Source organism: Urtica dioica, chromosome 3 (genome assembly GCF_054948205.1).
Source record: "Urtica dioica subsp. dioica isolate 48M chromosome 3, U.dioica_male_clone48M_v1_H2, whole genome shotgun sequence".
NCBI classification, from domain to species: Eukaryota; Viridiplantae; Streptophyta; class Magnoliopsida; order Rosales; family Urticaceae; genus Urtica; species Urtica dioica.
In genome coordinates, this window is record NC_142758.1 from 37,094,660 (window position 1) to 37,117,546 (window position 22,887).

The 22,887-nt window shown below is 40.2% G+C and overlaps 2 protein-coding genes across 5 annotated transcripts; one reads left to right on the plus strand and one right to left on the minus strand.

Annotated features, from left to right (window-relative positions):
- The first annotated feature begins 9,751 nt into the window (after positions 1 to 9,751).
- Positions 9,752 to 13,086, plus strand: LOC149402687 (transcription factor bHLH76-like). 4 transcript variants are annotated; one of them, XM_089609538.1, is made up of 10 exons: positions 9,752 to 10,140; positions 10,238 to 10,354; positions 10,652 to 11,342; positions 11,432 to 11,599; positions 11,696 to 11,761; positions 11,841 to 11,909; positions 11,988 to 12,059; positions 12,156 to 12,344; positions 12,441 to 12,531; positions 12,620 to 13,086. In XM_089609538.1, exons 3-10 carry the CDS (start codon positions 10,788 to 10,790, stop codon positions 12,655 to 12,657), a joined length of 1,248 nt encoding a protein of 415 aa, XP_089465664.1. In that variant the 5' UTR covers positions 9,752 to 10,140; positions 10,238 to 10,354; positions 10,652 to 10,787; the 3' UTR covers positions 12,658 to 13,086. The 4 variants fall into 4 exon arrangements, with proteins under 4 accessions (XP_089465664.1, XP_089465662.1, XP_089465661.1 ...); XM_089609536.1 differs by having other exon boundaries at positions 10,238 to 10,339; XM_089609535.1 differs by lacking the exon at positions 10,238 to 10,354.
- Positions 13,087 to 19,106: 6,020 nt separating this feature from the next.
- LOC149402688 (uncharacterized) lies at positions 19,107 to 22,049 on the minus strand. Its single transcript, XM_089608206.1, has 5 exons — positions 21,724 to 22,049; positions 21,107 to 21,597; positions 20,631 to 20,739; positions 20,226 to 20,546; positions 19,107 to 19,358 (listed from the first exon to the last, which is right to left on the minus strand). The coding sequence occupies exons 1-5, from the start codon at positions 21,874 to 21,876 to the stop codon at positions 19,311 to 19,313; spliced, it is 1,122 nt and encodes a 373-aa protein (XP_089464332.1). The 5' UTR covers positions 21,877 to 22,049; the 3' UTR covers positions 19,107 to 19,310.
- Positions 22,050 to 22,887: the final 838 nt, after the last annotated feature.

Sequence of the window (22,887 nt, forward strand, 5' to 3'; positions counted from 1 at the left end):
CCGCGGCGCGCCGTAAGACATCTGAGAGATGCAGGCTAAGACGCCTTCGCGGCGCGCTGTAAGACATCCCAGAGATGCAGGCTAAGACGCCTCTGCCGCGCGCCATAAGCCATCCCAGAGATGCAGGCTAAAGACGCCTCCGCGGCGCGCCATAAGCCATCCCAGAGATGCAGGCTAAGACGCCTCCGCGGCGCACCGTAAGACATCCCGAAGATGCAGGCTAAGACGCCTCCGCGGCGCGCCATAAGCCATCCCAGAGATGCCGGCTAAGACGCCTCCGCGGCGCGCCACAAGCCATCCCAAAGATGCAGGCTAAGACGCCTCCGTGGCGCGCCATAAGCCGTCCCAGAGATGCCGGCTAAGACGCCTCCGCGGCGCGCCACAAGCCATCCCAGAGATGCAGGCTAAGACGCCTCCGCGGCGCGCCACAAGCCATCCCAGAGATGCAGGCTAAGACGCCTCCGCGGCGCGCCACAAGCCATCCCAGAGATGCAGGCTAAGACGCCTCCGCGGCGCGCCACAAGCCATCCCAGAGATGCAGGCTAAGACGCCTCCGCGGCGCGCCATAAGCCATCCCAGAGATGCAGGCTAAGACGCCTACATGGCGCACTTAAGACGCCTACATGGCGCAACCAAGCCGTCACTCGTGACGCACCTAAGACGCCTACATGGCGCAACCAAGTCGTCCCTCGCGACGCACCTAAGACGCCTACATGGCGCAACCAAGTCGTCCCTCGCGACGCACCTAAGACGCCTACATGGTGCACCTAAGACGCCTACATGGCGCACGTAAGACGCCTACATGGCGCAACCAAGTCGTCCCTCGCGACGCACCTAAGGCGCCTACATGGCGCACTTAAGACGCCCACATGGCGCAACCAAGTCGTCCCTCGTGACGCACCTAAGTAACCTACATGCCGCATCTAGGCCATCCCTCACGACATGCCTACGATGCCTAAAACAACGTACAGAGCCGTCTCTAACGACGCGCTCTAAGTCACCACAAGGCATTGCATATGATGACTAACCGCAACGCACCTGAACCGCCACACTAGGCACAGTTCATGCTATCTCCGCCACCGCCGACTGAGCACGATCACACCCGCCTTGGGAGACTCTCCATTCCGTGCGAGCTAATCAAAGCTTCTCGTAAAAACTCGCAAACTCCGCCTCTGAGCGAGAACCTCGCTCAGCCTGAGCTAGCTGAGACTTCACTCGAGCAAGCTCCACCTGGAAGAGTCCCAGGCAACAAATGAGGTCGTGTAGAACCTCCTCGAGTCGAGTCATTCTCCTCGAGTCGAATCTCGCTCATTGAAACGAGTCAATTTCCTCGAGTCGAGACACGCTCCTCGAGTCGAGTCATTCTCCTCAAGTCGAGCATCGCTCCTCAAAGTCGAGTCGCTCTCCTTGAGTCGAGTCTTGCCCCTCGAGTCGAGTCATTCTCCTTGAGTCGAGCATCGTTCCTTAAAGTCGAGTCGCTCTCCTTGAGTCGAGCCTTGCTCCTCGAGTCAAGACATCCTCCTCGAGTCGAGCCTTGCTCCTCAAGTCGAGTCGCTCTCCTTGAGTCGAGCCGTGCTCCTCGAGTCAAGACATCCTCCTCAAATCAAGCCATGCTCCTCGAGTCGAGTCATCCCCCTCGAGTCGAGCATCACTCATCAAGTCATTCTCCCCGAGTTGAGTCTTGCTCCTCGAATCGAGTCATACTCCTCGAGTCGAATATCGCTCCTCGAGTAGAGTCATATTCCTTAAAATCCAGCCAATCTCCTTGAGTCGAGCCTAGCCCCTCGAGTTGAGACTTGAGTCGGCTCCCCGAGTCGAGCCTAGCCCCTCGAGTTGAGACTTGAGTCGGCTCCCCGAGTCGAGCCTAGCCCCTCGAGTTGAGACTTGAGTCGGCTCCCCGAATTGAGCTTCGCTCCTCGAGTTGACACTTGATTCAGTCTCCTCGAGTCGAGCTTCGCTCCTCGAGTCGAGCCTTGAGTCAGTCTCCTCGAGTCGAGCTTCGCTCCTCGAATCGAGCCTTGAGTCAGTCTCCTCGAGTCGAGTCCCGCTCCTCGAGCAAGCACCTGGAGCGACGTGAAGAACAGGTTAGCCAAAGCAGAGACCCGCGCTCGCGCCTGGGGAATAAGGGCCGATCTTCCGAACGCAGACGAAGAAGCGTCACCAAGGCGGGAATGGCGGATGCCCCGTGAGACCGACTTATGCTTGATGCATGGTCAAACTTTTGGCGTTTATCCCTGAGCAGTCGAAGCCCTCCGGTGCGGCAGAGCCTTCCGCCAGGTGCCACTCCGTCTTCTCGAAGCATCAGCCCGCAGCATCAACCTCCATCTTCGAGACCTCGGAATGAGCACGCCTTTGCAAAATGCAAAAGTGCAGTCGCCTTCCAAGCTGGCCGAGACGGAAGCCATGATCTTCCCCTAATAGGTCACGATTACACAATCGTCGCCCTGCTAGTCACCGTCGAGTCCCATGGACTCCGGATTGATGATATTATCAAGCAAAATGCCATCGAAGAAAGACTTGGGCATGACTTCGCCAAAAGATCAACGAGCTGTGACACGCCGGTACGCCTCTACACAAATGCGTGTCCCGCTTGCCCACGCATGTCCCCTTTGCTCCGGGGCTAGAGCGACGGACGCAAACGCGTCTGCCTCGCCCATGTCAAGCTACGTCTCCTATCCGCTTGGATCCACCTCCACGTGTCGATCACACACACGTGTCGAGAGAGACGAAAAAGCGAGAGAGAGCACTAGCAATTGTGAGAATATCCTTCATAACCACAAAAGCTTCGTGACAGTGAAGCTCTAGGAAGTCTATTTTCCTCAAACACCTGGCGGAAACAACTAAAAGTTCACCGCCCGGGGCCTCCCGAGCGATGAACTTGGGGGGCTAATATTGTCGGTCGTTTTCGGAAAACCCAAGACGCCAAGAAGGCATGTCGCTCAAAGGGCCGATGGTCAGGCCGGAGGTCCTGAAGAGTGGCAAGTCTTCAAGCCCTCGCCCAAACTCTTGACTCCTTGAGTCGAGCCTAGCCCCTCGAGTTGAGACTTGAGTCGGCTCCCCGAGTTGAGCCTCGCTCCTCGAGTTGAGACTTCATTTAGTCTCCTCGAGTCGAGCTTCGCTCCTCGAGTTGAGCCTTGAGTCAGTCTCCTCGAGTCGAGCTTTGAGTCAGTCTCCTCGAGTCGAGCTTCGCTCCTCGAGTCGAGCCTTGAGTCCGTCTCCTCGAGTCGAGCTTTGCTCCTCGAGTCGAGTCACTCTCGTCAAGTGGAAACCTTCATATTTCACATGGGAAGAATGGTATTCGAAGACCCCTAAAGGCTCGCAAGAGCCCGGCAAGACGAGCCATTCACCGCGCGCATAGCAAGCTGCGCCGGCCAGCCGTGCAGCAAGCAGCGCGCCGCGCCAGCAAGGCAGGCGCGCGCCGCGCCAAGACGCGCCCGCGCCGCGCGCTCCATGCGCCGCGCATCCTGCGCCGCGCGTTCTGCGCCGCGCATCGCGCGCCGCGCCCCTTGCGCCGTGCGCTCCGTGCACCTCCAATTGATGCCGCGCGCATTCCTAGTCCCACATGGACGCCAAAGGACCCTTCTAAGGCCCCCAAACACCTATAAATACCCATCTCATTGAGGGGAAAGCCATCCCATTCATTCTCAAGGAACTTGAGACTTCTCTGTGCTTCTCTGGATGCCATCCTTGGCCTGAATCAGATTCTCCACGATTTCTCGTTCTCAGAGATTCTGAAGCGCTTTCCGGGGACTCCCGAGTGCCGCCTCTCTTGATCGAACGATTAATCTTGAGCCCATGAGCGCTCTAACGGTTTTCGACTGAAAATCGCCTACGCGTCTAGCACCCTAGACGCGTCCACCATTTCTGACAAGAAATCGCCTACGCGTCCGGCATTTCCAACTAGGAATCGCCTACGCGTCTGTAATCTCCGCCACAACAAGGAACTCTTGACTTAGAGTCATCCACGTCTCCAAAAGAGAGAAAACACACATTCTCTCTCGCATACGCGATCTCCGAAGTTCTGAGACGTCACCGAGGACTTCTCCGCGCCTCGTCTCCTTCGTCGAGCACGTCTCTCCACCAAGGCTCCGCGCCTCATACTGCGTTACACACGCTTGAACTACGTTCTGACCTGATCCCACACACGGGTACGTAGGCAGCCGACACCCAAGGCACGGTCACCACTCCTCCTCACCCCTTTCCTCTCCCGAGAGGCGGGTTGATCGGAGAAAACCCTAGCTCGAGACTATCGAGTTCACACTCTTGGCCCGGGTGCGATCACTTGGTCCGGCCTTGGATCGAACCACTCGAGGTTTTCAATAGTTGTTCATTTTCGTGCGACAACAGAAAGCCTTTCTAGATTTTTCTTTACTTGTTCATGACAACATAAGAAAAGCCCATTGAGAATTTTCAAGTAAAATTCTATGAAATGAAATTAATCCACAAGGCCCAATGAACACATCATGGCCAAGTGATATAGGCCATCATATAACCATGTCAAAAAATTTATTGACATTCATTTCATGCTATGTCCAAAAAGACAAATTTACCCTTTTGACAATTTTCGTAAAACGTGTCTCGTTCTTGTTTTGACTTATCTTCTAGTTTAACTATTCCTACTCGATATGATTTGTGACAGTGACCTCATGGCCCAAATGAACAAAGCTTGAGCTAAACGCTTGGGCTCAAAAGTTCACAAACCTTTTCCAAGTTTAGCTTAATGCCGACTGACTCCACTAAAGAGTTGACACTGAAAATCTCTCGGTTCAAATGAATTTATTTTCTACTCAAGAATTCAACCAAATTATGATGAGCGGATCCACTGAATATTATCTATGTTTACCCTTCATGAATATCATCAGCTAGTCGGGATTTACAAAATTACCATTTTACCCTTCTAGCTGTTATTTCCTCAACTCATTTGTCGCTTGTGAATAAGTTAGAAACAATGTATTGACGAGGAGCTAACAAGTCACATTGTTTCATCCAAAAGAGTCAGGACTCAATTTGGACACTGGCCAGTTCATTTATTCACACTCCAAGGAACAAAGCATGAGGTGATATGCATTGCATTTCAGCAATCTTGTACATGAATTCCATATCTATGAGAACTTCACAAAGTTACTCATGACATCTTCATAACTTAGTACTTCACCAATAGGTCCTGTTCGGAATCACATAGTGAGTCCGAACTCTGACTTTCTCAAATGAGAATACGTAAGCTATGAAATGTCATGTCTCATTTCCGGATTAAGGTAAGCATGATGCAATTCATACGTAGTGACTTCGAGACATAAAAGGTTAAATGGTTTGTTCTTATTTTGTCTCTAGAACTGCACTGGTCAATTCAGTACCTTCGGAAGATACCTAGAAGAACTATAGAATCTCCAACTCTCCATGCCCCATAACCAGACATCATAGATTCTCCTAACAATCATACTGAGGTCAATAATCCTTTGACCCTTAGATTGCGAATATATCGTTTTAAGCAAACTACGAAGAGTTTGTTCATGCAAATCTACATTTGTCTCTTCGTAAGTTGTTAAGTTTGTTTATGGACTAAAGACTAATGTTTTATCATAAAGATTCAAACAAACAAGGAAGAATGAATGAACGTTTCAAATTTTTATTAATGAATAAGCCATTACAAGCAAGAGTCTTCGTGAGACTTTATTACATCAAATGTACAAAATAAAGACTACAACTCTTCTTGTGGGCACCATTGACAACACATTGAGAGTTGGAGACTCTATAGTTCTTCTAGGTATCTTCCGAAGGTACTGAATTGACCAGTGCACTTCTAGAGACAGAATAAGAACAAACCATTTTACCTCTTATTTCTCGAAGTCACCACGTATGAATTGCATCATGCTTACATCAATCCTAAAATGAGATATGTCATTTCATAGCTTACGTATTTTCATTTGAGAAAGTCCGAGTTCGGATTCACTATGTGATTCTTAACATGACCTATTGGTGAAGTATTAAGTTATGAAGATGTCATGAGTAACATTGTGAAGTTCTCATAGATATGGAATTCATGTACAAGATTGTTGAAATGCAATGTATATCACCTCATGCTTTGTTCCTTGGAATGTGAATAAATGAACTGGCCAGTGTCCAAATTGAGTCATGACTCTTTTGGATGAAACAATGTGACTTGTTAGCTCCTCGTCAATACATTGTTTCTAACTTATTCACAAGCGACAAAGGAGTTGATGAAATAACAACTAGAATGGTAAAATGGTAATTTTGTAAATCACGGCTAGTTGATGATATTCATGAAGGGTAAACATAGATAATATTCAGTGGATCCACTCATCACAATTTAGTTGAATTCTTGAGTAGAAAATAAATTCATTTGAACCGAGAGATTCTCAGTGTCAACTCTTTAGTGGAGTCAGTTGACATGAAGCTAAACTTGGAAAAGGTTTGTGAACTTTCGAGTCCAAGTATTTTAGCTCAAGCTTTGTTCATTTGGATCTATGAGGTCACTATCACAAATCATATCGAGTAGAAATAGTTAAACTAGAAGCTAAGTCAAAACAAGAACGAGACAAGTTTTACGAAAATTGTCTAAAGGGTATTTTTGTCTTTTTGGACATATGACGAAATGAATGTCAATAAATTTTTTTGACATTGTCATATGATGACAAATGAAATTTAAATCACACGGCCGACTTCAAATTTTGTGCATACCATAGAGAGAAAGAGGAAATTATTTTGTGCATTGATGTATGAAGATACTTGCCAAAAGAAAAAAAAAGAGGAAACAAATTTGCTCCATGGAGCATATATTTGGGCGGCCAACTAAGGAGAGAACAAAAGAGGAAACAAATCCAAGGGCTTGCATGACATGCCTTGGACGTCCAAAGAGAAAAGAGGAACCCCAATATTTGCTCATGAATATGTGATATTCTATAGAAGAGGAAACTACCTTTATGAAGGTAATCCATCCCCTATAAATAGAGGCCTCATTCTCATTGTTTTCTCATTCACATAAGTTAGAGATTGATAGCTTCTCTCTCTAGACCTTGTGGCCGCCAACTCCTCTCTCTCTCCCTAAGTTCTTTTCGTTTTTGTTTTGGCACCTAGGTCCACATTTGACCTAGTTTTTTAGCTCTTCGACTCTTAGACTTGTTCTTGAGTCGTCGTGTTTAAAAAGTGCCCACACACTAATTCCTTTCTTTCTCGAGTGATTCTTGTGATAGAAACTTTCGTGGTTGCTCGAGTTCCCGAATAAAGAAAAGAGACGAGCTGCGTGGGGAGACGAACATTTCAACCTTCCTAAGGCTTCTCAACGTTCAAGTTTCTCAAAGGTTAGTAAACAAATAATGCTCATTAATAGTTTTAATTTATATGTACTTGCTCTTTGTCTAGGTTAGTAAAAACGTTTTACTTGTTTTAAAGAAAAATTTTAAATTTCGCCGCTTGCTCGAAGCGTTAAATCTTTTCTTAACCCTAGATCATTTCCAACAAAAACATAGACGAGGCCTGGAATCTAAACAAGAGGATCGTAGCATTTTAAAGAATATATGGTAGTATACAGCAGATGCCATACTAAGAATCCTTCTAGATGTAATATAAGAGTGGAATTTTCATGATAGAATAATCTCAATAACTCTAGATAATGCCACCAACAACGACGTCATGATGAGAGCTTTACGCCTTAAGATACCCAATCAAGAGTGTCTTTTACACCAAAGTTGTGCTACCCATATCATAAACCTCATAGTGAAAGCCAGGTTTAGGCATTTCGACGAGTCTATCAGTAAGATTAGAGACGCCGTAGCTTGGATAAATAGTTCAAACCAAAGGGTAGACGACCTTAAGATGCGTTTTTAATGAACGAGCTTGACGATAGGCAATTCCACACCGATAACAGGATTAGGTGGAACTCAACATTTTTAATGTTGAATTCTTTCTTGTCCGATAGACATGTAGAGATTACACGTGAATACGTGAACAGAAACGGAGGCCATGACATAACCGAAACAGACATCACAGTGCCTAAGGTCTTACTCATTTTCTTCATGTTTTTACGATGAAACACGTGCATTGTCCGCTATTTACACACCCACATCTTATTTAGCCATAATAGTATTAAAAAAAATTGCCAAACATCTTCACGATTGCAACCATTTTAAAAATTTTCAACCATGTGTATCTATGAGAGCAACTCAATATATTGGGGAACTTCAAAAATTCCTTACTTATATGGTTTTGCATGCATTCTAGACCCCCGAATGAAATTTGGGAGTTATGTTATATTTGTACAGTATTTAAAACGTCATACTGGACAAGATTACGTTACACATGATCATGGTAGGGTCGTGGAAAAGTTTTACTCCTTTTTTAGGTTTTACCAGCGACAAGCTCCAGCATGTCCCGAGTCAAGTCCACCCCGACACTCATCGACAAGTAAAGGAATGTTTCGAGATATATCTCATTTTGCCCGAGGCGGAACTTCATCTCCAAGATCGTCACCACATCCCCAACCCACTGAAGATACGACTTCTGACAAAGCGATCGTGTTATACACCTCTCAATTTGCCTCCATAAACCAAGATGACCTCAACTTGCTATCTTGGTGGCGTTAACACGAGAACATGTTTCCGATCTTGTCGAAGATGGCTCGAGACGTACATTCGATCCCGGTTTCAACGGTGTCGTCCGAGTCTTCTTTTAGTAGCTCAGATTGCATCATTGACAATCGAAGACAGAGTTTGAAACCCAAAATGGTCGAGGCTCTCACAAATGGTCGAGGCTCTCACCATATACAAAATTTGGTGTCAACACGAATAACGTTCTCAAGAAAACATTTGTGAACATTGATCTTGTTGATAACTTTGATATGAACTTTCAAAACATGACTATTAATGAAATATTGTAATGTTTTACTCATAATATTGTTGTAATGTTTTTACTTTTTTTTTTTATTTAAAAAAAAGTTATAAATAAAGATGAAATTCAGTTTACATATTAGTATCTTCTTTTAAAATTTTAACAGTTTAGTCCCTTTCATTTACCATTTAAATTTGATTTTTTATTTTTTTTAAATTACTTAATAGAAGTTAACGGAAATGCATATTTCTATTAAACCTAATAGAAATTCCACTTCCGTTAAGCAATGGAAGACACCATTTTGCTTAACGGAAGTGCCACTTCTAATAAGTAATTGGAATATGACTTATTGGAAATGGAAGATGTAATTCCTTTCAATAGTCAGGATGAGTTGAGCTACTGATTTAGAGTTTGGTTAGAATTTTTATATTAGAGTTAACATTAATAAAAATACTATTTAAGGATTATTCGTGATACTATTATTTATTTTAGTGTATAATTTTATCATTTTAATTAAACAAAAGATACAAATTCTACATGTTTAAAAATAAAAAATTAAACACCTTAAAAAAAATCAAACAGCACCACCATTGAGAGGCAATCTTAATTCAATATTTTTCGTATCACAATTTACCAACCAAAAAAATAAGAGATCTTCACTAGTGGAACCAAATTAAAGTAATTACAAACAAGTTAAGCTACCAAAGTAATTATTATTTAAGTTCAATAGTGGAAGAAAAGGAGACGGTTTATATTATTTTACAGTGGCAGTGGCGGTGGTTAATCATCAAGAGCTCTCTTTTTTATGCAAGCGTGGCATAAATGCAGAACCTTTGCCAAAGCGCTTTCTTTCTCTCTCACTCTCAAATTACCCACTTCCTCTTCTCTCTCTCTCTCTCTCTATCTTACTCTTTTAGTACTTGAGTAAATAAAAATTCATTTATTTCATGTATTAATCTCTCGCTCTCTTTCAAAATTGCGGTGTGTGTGACAAGTCTCTTATTTTACTTCAATTTTGTATATTTGGTTTCAAGCTACGCTGTTTCCTGAGCTAAAAAACAAGAGACCCAAACAAATTCGATAAAAAGTTGGTTTCTTTTTTCTTTTCTGAGTGAACCCAGGAAAAAAAACACACTAAAGCTTGAACGGAGAGCATAGTACCAAAAGTAGCACAGAATCTGAATTGGGTATCTTTCTCTTCCTACTTTTGGTTGTTGGGTCTCACTCTCTCGCTCTCTCTTGCTCTCTCCCATCTGTGTTTCACTTTCAGAGCTGCTCTGACTAGGGTTTGAATAGGTATTTATTACGTATTTAATATGCTGAAATCAATGTTCTTTCTTTGGTTTTTAATTGACTGCTTTTAATTTTTATATATTTTGGACTCTCTTTTTAGTCTCTGTAAAAGGGTTGTCTTGGGAGAGCTTCCTTTGGTTTTGGTGTACGCAAACAAACTTGGTACTTCAAAATGTTCAGTCGTTTTGGGGCTTTGGAAATGGTAGCGATTTAACCCGTGTAATCGTCTTCTCTTTTGGCTACAAGTGTCTCTCTCTCTCTCTCTCTCTCTCTCTCTCTCTCTCTCTCTCTCTCTCGTGTTTTCAAGCTCATCAATTCAAGTGGGTAGTTAGTTTTGGCTTCACATACCATAAATTTCTTCTCTTTTTGGACCATGCCAAGTTTCTTCCTTTTCAAGTTTAAAAAGGCTCGGCATTAAACCTTTGTTCATAAATAACAATTATTGTGTCTTTTTATTTTCTTCTCTGTACGCTTGTCTTAAATTCTTGGCTAATACTATCTGAAACTAATTTAGGGTACGGAAAAATCAGAGGCTGGTCAATGCAATCCGAGGCTAAAATCCACAGGTGAAAAAGAAAAAGGACTAGCTCTGAAGTGCGTTTGAGCTTTTTGCTGTGTTCTTGGGCAATAGGAAGCTATTAGATATAGAAATGGATAATATGGGTGAGAAAGGCAAGTATGGAATGGATGAGAAGAAGGAAGAGAACAACCACATGAGCTATTCGCCGTCGGATTGGAGATTCGACGGCCCGAACTCTTCGATGGGCTTGGTGGGGCCCGGAAACTCCATGGCGCTTGTGATCGGGTCCTCATCGGCTCCCATGGCCGCCGCGGACTCGTTCGTCCCGGCCCCATGGGACCACTCTCAGAACATGGGCTTCTGCGGAGCTCTGGGAATGCTGAAAGGCGGTCTCTTCGCGTCGAGCTTGCCGGCGGATTCGGCGTTCATAGAGCGAGCCGCGAGGTTCTCGAGCTTCAACAGCGCCGCCGACATCGTGAACCCTTTCACGGGGCCTGAGAGCGTAGGGCTGTACTCGAGGCCTGCCCAGGGAAGCCCGCTCAAGAGCGGCGAGAACGAGGCCAAACGGGCCGAGAACGAGAACGAATCCGACGGGGCCGAGTTCAGCGGCGGCCGAGACGAAGAGGCTTCGGTCAATGGGATCATCCGAGGAGGGTCTAGGAAAAGGAAAAGGAACATTGGACAGGTCAGTGAAAGTTAAAGCCATGGCTTTTTGTGGGTTTTATCTCTTTTAATTGCTGATCCGAATTGGTTGTGATGCTTGTCCTATGACAGGATTCGGGCCAGCAAGCAAAAGGAGCTTCGCACGAGGATGATAATACGGAGCATAACAAAACCGGTGCGAAGAATGGGAAACAAGCTTCTGATCCGGGGAAAGAAGACTACATTCATGTTCGAGCGCGGAGAGGCCAGGCAACAAATAGCCACAGCCTTGCTGAGAGAGTGAGATTTTTTTTTTTTTTTACTCTGCGATAGTTTTTATTTATTTTTCCCTAGTTTCTTGTATGGGAAGCTTATTGGGGTTCTTCCGAAATATAGGTGAGACGAGAGAAGATCAGTGAACGGATGAAGTTTCTTCAGGACCTTGTACCCGGATGCAACAAGGTCGGTTATTTTATTTTCGCCGTTTTTTTTTTTCCGGATTGAAAACATTTTGTTACAGAAATAATTCTATGCAATACAGGTCACTGGCAAGGCGGTGATGTTAGACGAGATCATCAACTATGTCCAATCACTGCAACGCCAAGTTGAGGTATTTAGGCTTTTGAGAAAAAAATTTGGGTTATGAAGAAGTTAAATATTTGGATGAAACAATCAATGCTCGTTGCAGTTCTTGTCAATGAAGCTCGCGACGGTGAATCCGCGGCTTGATTTCAACCTCGAGAGTCTCTTGGGAAAAGATGTAAGGGCTTCTTAAAGTCTCGATCTTTTTCTTCAAATACTAACCAAGCAACGGAAAATAATTAATCTCTCCGAATTTTTCGCCTTTTTTAAACAGATGCTTCAGCCTCGGGTGATTGGCGGTTCTTTGTCTTCGTTATCGTTTGGGCCGATGGCTTACTCTTCACTTCAACCCCCACAGCAAGGGCTTGTTCACCCCGGAATCGGCAGCGCTTCTGATATACTCCGAAGAACCATTAATTCCCAATTGACACCCTTGCCCCTCGGATTCAAGGAACCCCCTCAGGTAGGGGCCTTAATTTTCTATCTAATTTTCTTTTTAATTTTTTTTTACTTTAGAAACTGTTCTAAACATTAACAAGCATGTCTTTACTACACATAGTTAGCAAACGTGTGGGAAGACGAGCTCAACAATGTTGTCCAGATGAGCTTTGGAGCTAGGACTTGTCCTAGTAGCAGCCAAGAAGCGGACGGTATGTATAGATATATAGATATAGCACGAGAGTTTTCGAATGTCTTTTTTCGGGGTTAATGAGTGATTTCTTGTGCTGTGATTCGCAGGGTCTGTACCGGACGGTCAAATGAAAGTCGAGCTTTGATATTAGCATCAAGATCTGTAGAAATACTTCGAGTAGTCGAAGAGCCTTAATATATAAAAGGTAAAGCCAATTATATTTTGCAGCACAGAGCTCTACATCAAAGCCCTGTCAAGGAAAAGCTAATTTAACAAGAGAATATTCACTCCCAACAAGAAGCAAGGCCTGGTGTTTATATAAGAGCTGTATATGCTAAGAATTATGTGATGATTTTGGATGGCAAGAATTGTATAGATTCATAGTCCAGGGAGTGAGGGAAAAATTGGGCTGGTTTGACTCTTTTGTTGTAGTCAAAGAAGAAGAAAATTTCAATGGCGATGATGATGATCTCATCTTTTGGTTTATTTTGTTGAAATACTCGATCTTTTGCTAATCATATATTCTAACAAATGTAAGCTCTCAAATTTCTTAATGGAGATTTTGATTTGTTTATATTTGATATGAATTGTTGCTCGCTGATCACCTGTTTGCTGATCTATATTTAGTTGAGAAAAAATATATATATAAAATTTGTTGACTGACCGGTAATTTAACTGACACCCTGTTTTTTTTTTCAAGAACCTTTGATGGCTCTTTTGCCTTATCTTTCTTACACAAAAAATGAATTTTATAGAATTCATGTTACCCGATTTTGTTTCAACGCAGAGTTAAAGATTGATTGTTCAGATTAACCAGTTATAAAAGTTTAAAATTGGAGAAATTGCTTAAAGTGAGTAATCTAGATGAGATTAAATAGCCCTCCCAAACATGACTAATTTTCTTCCAAATCTATGCCACAAAATTTACAATTTCGGTTCGAAGAGAAGTAGACTTGTAATGTTAGGTTATAAGAAATTGGGAGTCGCTTGAATATACTTGGACAAGACTTCTATCACAGCAGCAAAGTTGTTCGCTGTTTCCCTCGAAATGATCATCATTATCGAGGCAAAGACTTTTCCTCTGTTCGCAGGTTTGGAAAAGATTGGAGTTCTAGTTTTTGACCGAATCAGTCAATTTTACAAAAGAAAATCATAAATTCCGAAAATACTATATAGTTTTCTAAACTCGTTTTCTGTTTTTAAATTCTGTTTTCTAATTCTAATTTTTAAATTTAAAAAACGGATTTAAAATTATGTTTCAGAATATTTTAAATGTTGTTTGGTTATGTTTTCCATTCAATTGTTTTTAGATTTTAATTTAAAGTTTAAGAATTATAATATACATATATAAGGGAAATGAAATAGAAAACAACTTTTTTTTTTGTTTTATATTTTCCAACTAAATTTCAAAGCAAAAAAAACATAATTCCAAATCTGTTTTCTAAATTAATAACCAAACATGTTTTCTAGTTGTGTTTTATAAAATTTATTATTAGAAAACAGAAAACAAGATTGGAAAACAAAATCAAACAAGGGCTAACTATTTCTTTTTGCTGCAGTTTTTTCCCCCACGGTAGTCGACACGACAAGCGATCGAAACTCATTCAATTTGTTTAGTTGTCGAAAATTGTTGAGATTCATGTGAAAACGGAGAATTATTAAGCAACAAAATTTTATCGAAAAGTCGGTGGAATATAAACAATTTTTTTTTTAGTAATTAAGCTTGATTTTAGCTTTGTCTAAAAGTTAAATCATATTTAAGTGTTTGGAAAATCTATTTTTTTTTTCTAAAAATCTAAAAAGTGTTTTTAAATATTTTAACTAAAAAACTAAAAGCCACAATTTGAAGCTTTTATAGTAGTTTTAGTTTTTTGTTTGAACTTTCTTTCTCTTAACTTTTTTTTTCTCTTACACTAACTATTAATTCTAATTATCTTTATATGTTTTTATCAAATAATTTTTTTGAAGTCACCAAAATTTATAATTTATTTTTTACAATCTATAGGCACCCACTTTGATATAATTTTTATATATAAAAAAATATCTTATTATAAATATTAATTACATTTTATATAAATAATTATTACTTATAAATATTAATATATATTTTACCAAACACTAAATCAGTTTTTGCTAACCACTATAGCTATTTTACAATAGTTTACCAAACACTCATCTGTTTTTAAAACAACAGTTTTTTCGTACAACTATTCTAAAATCACTTTTTTAAAAACAAAGCTATGTCAAATGCAACAATTATTAAATATACTGCAAAAACTCCTCCAACAACCACACTTCAAATTATATAATAGTGTGTGTACCGTATCACATTAAATTTTGTGTGTTATTGTATCACAAGACAAAATAAAAAAGGGTACTTAATATATTTATTTTACTTTAGTTGATTACCAATTACACTACCAAGATAACTTAATTGTACTCTTTTATTGATTTTAATAATATAATAATAAAAAGTAATATTTTTAGTGTGAAATTTAGAGTTGTTGGAATTGAAAAAATTTGGTGTTAAAAACACACAAAAAATAATGTAATTTCACCACCAAATTTAATTTTAGAGTTGGAGTTGCCGAGTGAATCTAAGTGTTACATTAAAATTGTTTCTTAAAGGGATATTTAGCCTCTTCTACTTAATATTCATAAGCCAATATAAATAAAAATATTCCATTAATTGAATAACTTTAGAATTACTTGTCAAAGAATTTATTGACTATTTAATTCTTTTTTTTACTAGCTTAACTTTAGAAGTACACTCTAATCAACGGTTGCTCTGGCATGAAAATGTTTAATGTAGGTCTGAAACTTAACCCACTTCTTCAACAGCGAGTACATCGTACTGATCCTTGTCAAAGGGAAGGATTGTTAACATGTAACCAAACTCAGCAAAAAAAAAAATCTTGATGATGGTTTTTTCTCCAAAAATTATCTCGTTTTTTCTCTGGTTTCTGTAGTTACTCTAGGGAAAAAAAAATTAGCAGAAGTTTCTCTCTCATAGTGACAATTCACCGGCTATATTGATGATGATTTTCTGATTGGTCAGGTCAGGGTTGGAAAAAAGTTCTCATCTAGCTCTGTTGAGAGAGAGAGACAATGTCATAGAAAAAGCAGGGCAATCGATGAGCAAGACTGTGCCAATGAAAGACAAAAAGCAGCTAAACGACAAGACAGCTACGAGCCGAGAGATACACGGTAATATCATAAAAGCAACTTAGGGGAAAAAATGGAAAAACAAAAGTACAAATATCGCCATATCTGAGCGTATTTGACATTAGATTTCATGTAGCTGAAGCTGCTGAACATGAAAGGATAGTTTACCTGCTTCAGGGTCAGAGTTTTGAACATTCACAATTAATATCTTAGTCATTGAGTAGAGAGAAAAGAATTCAAATATAAGTACATACCTTTTTGTTTTGTTTAGGATTTTCCGGAAACAAAATGGATTTTGGAACAATGTTTATAAAGTTTTGAATTCATAAATAAATTCTGGAGACTACATATGTTTACGGGGCAAAGCTGGCAAGGTAGTTGACTAGTTATATTTTTTTTGGAAAAATTACAAAATAGTGTTTTAATAGGTGTATAAAAGATAATGTATAAGTTATAAACACGGCGTGTTTTAAATTATTTTAAAAATAGTATTTTTTCGAATAATAAACATTTATTTACATTATAAATGAAACTGTGAATATATAGTAAACAAATAAAGTCTAAAACAATAAACATTTTTTTTAACATAAAAAAATTATTGTTTATGAATTGAAAATACTATTTTTCATGATTAAAATTTTCGATACACTCGTCTTGCATAAGTTTAAAAAAAACGACTATAGCGTACTGTTATGGACCATTTTTCCTTCACGAGAAACGCTGCGGCCCAACCCAAAAAAAGATGTACTCGAGGCCCGGCCCAAAGGGGATCATAACAAGGCAAGGGGCCACGTCACCAGTAGTTTTATGTCTGGTGACCCCCTGACAAGTCCCATGACCAGTGGGTACGTCTGGTGACCCCCTGGCAGGTCTCATGACCAGCGGGTACGTCCGGTGACCCCCTGGCAGGTCCCATGACCCGTGGGTACGTCAAGTGACCCCTTTGGCGAGTCTGGTGACCCCCCTGACAGGTCCCATGACCTGCGAGCACGTCCAGTGACCCCCTTGGCGAGTCTGGTGACCCCCCTGACAGATCCTATGACCAGCGAGTACGTCCGGTGACCTCCTGGCAGGTCCCATGACCCGTGGGTACATCCGGTGACCCCCCTGGCGAGTCTCATGACCCCCTGGCAGGTCCCGTGACCCGTGGGTACGTCCGGTGACCCCCTTGGCGAGTCTCATGACCCCCTGCAGGTCCCAAGACCAGTGGGTACGTCCGGTGACCCCCTGGCAGGTCCCATGATCCGTGGGTACGTCCGGTAACCCCCTTGGCGAGTCTCATGACCCCCTGGCAGGTCTCATGACCAGTGGGTACGTCCGGTGACCCCCTGGCGAGTCCCATGACCCCCTACCAGGTCTCATGACCTATGGGCACGTCCCGTGACCCCTTGGTAGGTCTCGTCCGTCCCCTTCTAAACATGACCGTCCCTCCAATAATAGTCAAATGACGAGACTACCCCGACCCTCACAACTCTACTATAAATACTTGAGACGAACACGTGTCAAGGGTTGACTTTTTCTCTCTCTAACTAGACTCTGTCAAAACCCCCATTCAGCTATTTCTCTCACGAGAAACACATTTGAGACCGAAATCAAGAACAAAGAGAATCAAAGCCACTCCATTCACACATTTTCACACAAAAATGAGGAACGATCTCCTCCCATTCTCTCTAGAGTGGGAGAGATAAGTTCACTCTCTCTCAAAACCCGAGGCCTCCGAGCCAAATTATATTCCCTCTACGATCGTGTCCAAGAGCTTGAGAAACCAATTCTCTCGTTCTTCATTCGATAAGAGGAATATCTCTTTACTAATCTCACAGATTCGAATACACGTGGCCAAGTCCACTCACGTCACGTGTCCATAAGTGTTGAGCCAAAAAACGGCTTAACACGTACAATTTTCGCATCTTCTTTTTATCCCTTTCAACTGTAATTTAGCTTGATAAAATTTACTTGACATTTTAAGATTTAGAGTTAATTTTAACCAATCTAAATAATCTTATTAACCTAGTTTGAATTGTTTTTTAAGTGCCTACAACGCTCTGGGCTAAAACAAATATCAGTTGTTAACTATTGCATGTGGTCAACATTTAAATTCAGTGTCCATCTTCATTCTAGAGACTTTATATATATTCGGCTTTTCGCGTTCATCCCAATTTAGAAAAGTCATTGAGCCTTCACAAATATCCATATTGTCCGTTAGGTTTGTTGATTTTATGATATAATTAAGGAAAAATTGTACAAAATAGCAATTTTAAACTTAGTGATTAGCAAAATAGTCAAAGTTTCAACTTTTCAGCAAAGTAGCCAAATTTACGTTTTCAAAAAAATTTTGACGATTATTATAAGTAATTTATCACTTTCAAAAAAATTAATCTTGGGGTCAATTTTTTTTAAAGCCAGTTTGCTGCACATTTTGACTATTTCACTAAATTAAGACAAATCTTGACTATTTTGTAAATTCATAACTTGAAATTGACTATTTAGCTACATCACCCTTAATTTAATCTCTAAATTTTGAATATTGGTTACTTTTCATATAATAAGCTTAAAAGACAATATTATCCTTAGTGAAACAAATATCTTGCATATCGAAGTTATGTTCAAAATCTTCGTCCAAGAGTTTATTATAAAGAAGGATTTATCCAAATTATATATAGTGCCAAATCATTAAAAGCTTATCGTATATTTATATGGGCCGGAATCACAGTTTTTTTATATGGGCTCTTTAGATAAAACTCAATATATAACAAAAAAAATTTGGTACATTTTAAATAAATATGCATGAGATTTTATTAAAAATTCAAAAAAAAAAACATTATAGTAACTAATCCTTAATGATTACAAATAAACCATCAGACTTTAATGACGTTAATGAAATGCTAAAAAAACCTAAGCAATGGCACCGTAATAACTACTTATTTAAAATTTACAAAAAAAAATTGTTATTTAACAAATTTTCAAATTTTGGGATCTTAGCTATTTATAAAGGGTCCAATGGCGCTATCTAGCCATATAAAATATTAGAAGTTTTCAAATAGCCAACGTTTCGTTAATTTTTGGTTAATAGCCACGTAAATCTATTTACGCTATCAAAATGATGATAAAAACGCAGAGTATATTTATAGTAAATAACGTTGGCTACGTAATATTATGCTATTCACGAAGCATTTTGGCTATTTACGAAAAATTTACAAAACGTTGGCTAAAACGCAAACGCTTATGTTTATGTGGCTTATATCGCTAAATAATTGTTAAATTAAAGCATCAAATTTTGTAAGCATAAAAAATGTTTGTGACATTTTACGGAAATGCATGAGATAAGTTTGATTGATTTAAAGCATTTAAGATTGTACCATTTTATCCAAACACAAGGGAAGTATGATGATACAGACAGGTAAATATATGAGCATACGGATAAAAAAAAAATCCAGGAAAAAAATGTGTATTCACTTTCAAGTTTAAACTGTCCTAACACAATGTATAACGATTTGGTATGAGTCCATATAGCGGTGAAGTTTTACCACAGTAAAAAAGATTGTCCAATCCAAAAGAACGTAACAAAAAGCACTCAAAGAGAGTATAAAACGATATTCACATATCAAAACAATCATAATGTGACATTATGGATCCTCATTGACCTCTTTGTTTGGCTATTTCTTCTCCATCTTTATGTTGGCTCTGCATGTATAAAATTCAGAGCCCAGCTCTTATTAAATTGAAACTCCAAAGTGACCATTTTTTTTTGTATACCAGCCTACCCAATAAAAAGAGGAAACAAAAAAACCCTCTATCCACGAGGTAGATGATTTTAACTTATCTGGTAAACTTAATTTACAAAAGTAATATCTTCAACATCTTAACTAGAAAAACACTATTAAGACATGGCAAAAATTAAACACGAAAAGTGATATAAACATACATATCAAATATAAGAAACAAAAAGTCCCTCTACTCAAACAGTAATTGCAATTTACATATGATGGTTAATTTAACTTATCACGATGTTACGATGATTTAAAAAAAAAAAAAGAAAAAAAAAAGGTAGACACTAGTTTTTCATTAACCTTGATTTATTTAGTTTATTTAATTTTTATGATGATTAATTTAATTTATTATGATGATAACTTAAATTTACTTAATATTAATGTTAATTGCTAGCATGAAGCTCTATTAAAAATACACTAATGTTGATAAACATTGGTTAATATAATTTACGACGATTTCTCAGGAAAATTATTGTCTATGGAATGTGGCTGTTTTGGAATTTTGTAGAGTTGGATTATATTTTTTTTATTTTTGGGCTATTTAAAGTTTAAACATATTTTTTTTTGTATAAAAACAAAATACGAAATAAAGCGAGGAACTAATTTTTGGCATATCGCAAGTTAATACAAAAAAATGCATAATTTTTTTCAAACCAAATTAGCTAATAAAATGTCATTTTAATTATGTGATATAGTTTTTTCAGTTACTTTCGGTTTTAAGCAGAAATAAGCCTTTACTCGCAATTCCGATGATAAAATAGAAATAAAACAAGATTTATACCTGGAGTTGAGTGCATATCTGAATGAGATCGGGCAAAGGAGCGGAGTCGCCGAAGTTGGTCTCGACGAAGTGGTAAGCAACTCCGCTCCTCCCACTCCCGATCACGAAAAGCCCGCCTTTTATTTCCCCTTGTCCCTTGAAGTTCTGTTTCAACCCCATTCCTTTGGCGCGCTTGTAATTTGCAAGCGCCCTCGGATTCAGCACAAACCCCGACAAGAACTTGTCTCTCATCAACTCTCCTCCCCCGAGGGCTCTGAACAATTCCTTCTTCGCGTCAAGCAAAACCGCACCGCCCCAGTACCGCGGCCAGAACTCGCTCACCTGATCGCACCGTCAAATCACACTCTTGTCTTTTGTCGCTCTAACGTTGTTCGAGAAAATAGTCATCACTGAAAATAGACATACCTCGGATTCTATGTTCTCGTGGAGGACCGCGTATAGTTGGATCCCGAGAGAGTCGAAAGCCTTCTTTTTCGCGAAGAGACTGTGCGCTTCAGCTCTGCACATTACGCACCTGCGTATTGGAAGTTTTAGCAGACAATCTCTGAACTATAGTTATCTTCATGAAATCGTTTACCAAAATCACCTATAACATAACTTACTAATTTTATAAACTAAACGAATTATGTTCCGACCTAAAATACTGATTAAAACATAAAAGAACTTTATATTTTTTAGTAAGATTTTTTTTTTAAATGTGTTTTATGTTGTATAGGTTTTAAGTAAAATAATTCGAAAGCAATAGGTTGATGATCATTTCGCTCAAAAGATCATATATATAGTTCATAGTCTATTTGTGCCTTTTATTTAAAATAATTCTCCATTGAAATTAGTAACAGAGAGAGAGAGAGAGAGAGAGAGAGAGAGAGAGAGAGGATCACCCAGGCCGCCGAATGCAGAGGAGCAACACGGGTTTGTCCCGCCAGAGCTCCGAGGCTTTCATGGGCGGTGACGTGGACTTAACGAGCCGGTCCGTCCCGATCTTGTGCTCCGGCGCGAGTCTCTGAACCGACACGTTCTCGATGACCGAGTACGGAGCAACCTGATTGACCACCGCCGGGGCTTTCACGCAGCCGCACGCCCTGCTCTCGGCGGGACCCGCAGCCACGACCCCACCAAAGGCCTTTCCTCCGTCCCCGCCGCGGGGCTCCGTGTTGCTCTTCCTCTGACCCGCCGATGAGACGGGTTCAGCGCACGGCCCGGCTTTGTCCGTGAACCGTGCCACGTGGCCTCTCTTCATGCCAAACTGGGACGAGAGCTCCGCAGCGCTCACGCAGAGAAGCTCGGGCACGCTCTTCCCCGATTCCTCGAGCTTCTCCGCGTATTCCATCAGAGACCTCTCGTGAAGATAGCACCGGATTTCAAGCGCGTCCTAGCCAGATATGTAAATTATGGGATAATATGTAAGGGGAAAAAAAAAGTAAGAAGTACATAATTTTTTTTTTTTTTGGGGCCATGTTCATGGAAAGACAGCAAGGTTACAAATAGGAAAGGAAACCTTTTGTTGCTGTGTCATGTTCATGGAATTCATGTCGTCGCCGGTCATGATCTTCAGCGTCGGTACGTCGTCCCAGCCTTCTTCCAACAACTTGGGAACGAGTCCTTTCAGGATTCCGTTGCCAACGAACTCTTCGATGGAAAAAGAAGCCATTGTTGCTGTTACTAAACACCAGATGAAAATCAGACTGGTTTTTATAGCGAGTTATGCTATGTGAAACGTCTTTCAGCAATATGTACCACAATGGCGTGTTTGTTCCTTGTCTTAATTGTTCAAACCACTCCAACTAAGATCTCTTGTTAGAGTCAACCATTTATTATTATTATAATTAAAACCAGGTCTTATCGGTATTCGTAGAAGAAGCTAAGTTTTACTTTGCACCTCTCCAAAATGTGTTTTATTGATTGAATACTACGTGACAACCAAGTACCAACCCTTGACTGGGTCAGAGAAAGAAGAAGTCACAGAATAGGATTATGTGATGTGCAGACTTAAATTATTGATGGGTGATGAGATTAGGCAATGTTAATAATAATAATAACCTTATCTCCAATTTTTTCATGTATTTCGGGCTTGATTAGTCTGTATTCTTCTATATCTAGGAATATTTAGTCGGAAGACTCCTTGAAATTTAGACCAGATTTACGAAATTAGATTCACAGATTTTGAATCAATGACAAACGACAAGTCAAATTCCCAGACATCCCAGACATTTTCGTCAATAATTTTGTCGTTTATAATGGTCATTAGTTATGTACTTCAACTAAAAATAAATCGAGCAGAACTGTTTCGATATAATAACTTATAACAGAGAAAATTCATTCTCCCTAAACGACGCATTGTAAGTTCCGTGGGCTCTTCAGCTTAATTTGGCAACTAAAAGAGAAAAGTATCATGAAATTCTCTACAATTAAAAATGGGTAGTGTTTGGTACATTGACTACTGATTATGTAAGTCGATGATGGTGTTTTATGTTGGCCAAATACGTGATTAAATTTTTTATTGGTGAATTTCACTAAATAAATTTTGTATTCCAAATTAAAAGTTCTAACAAGAAATAATTCAGAAGGGTGGAAGATAAAATAAATAAATATATTTATTTAAAACGTTCTAATGGATTGTAAACATAAAATAAATTTAAAACAGTTTATTGAAAGCATAAAA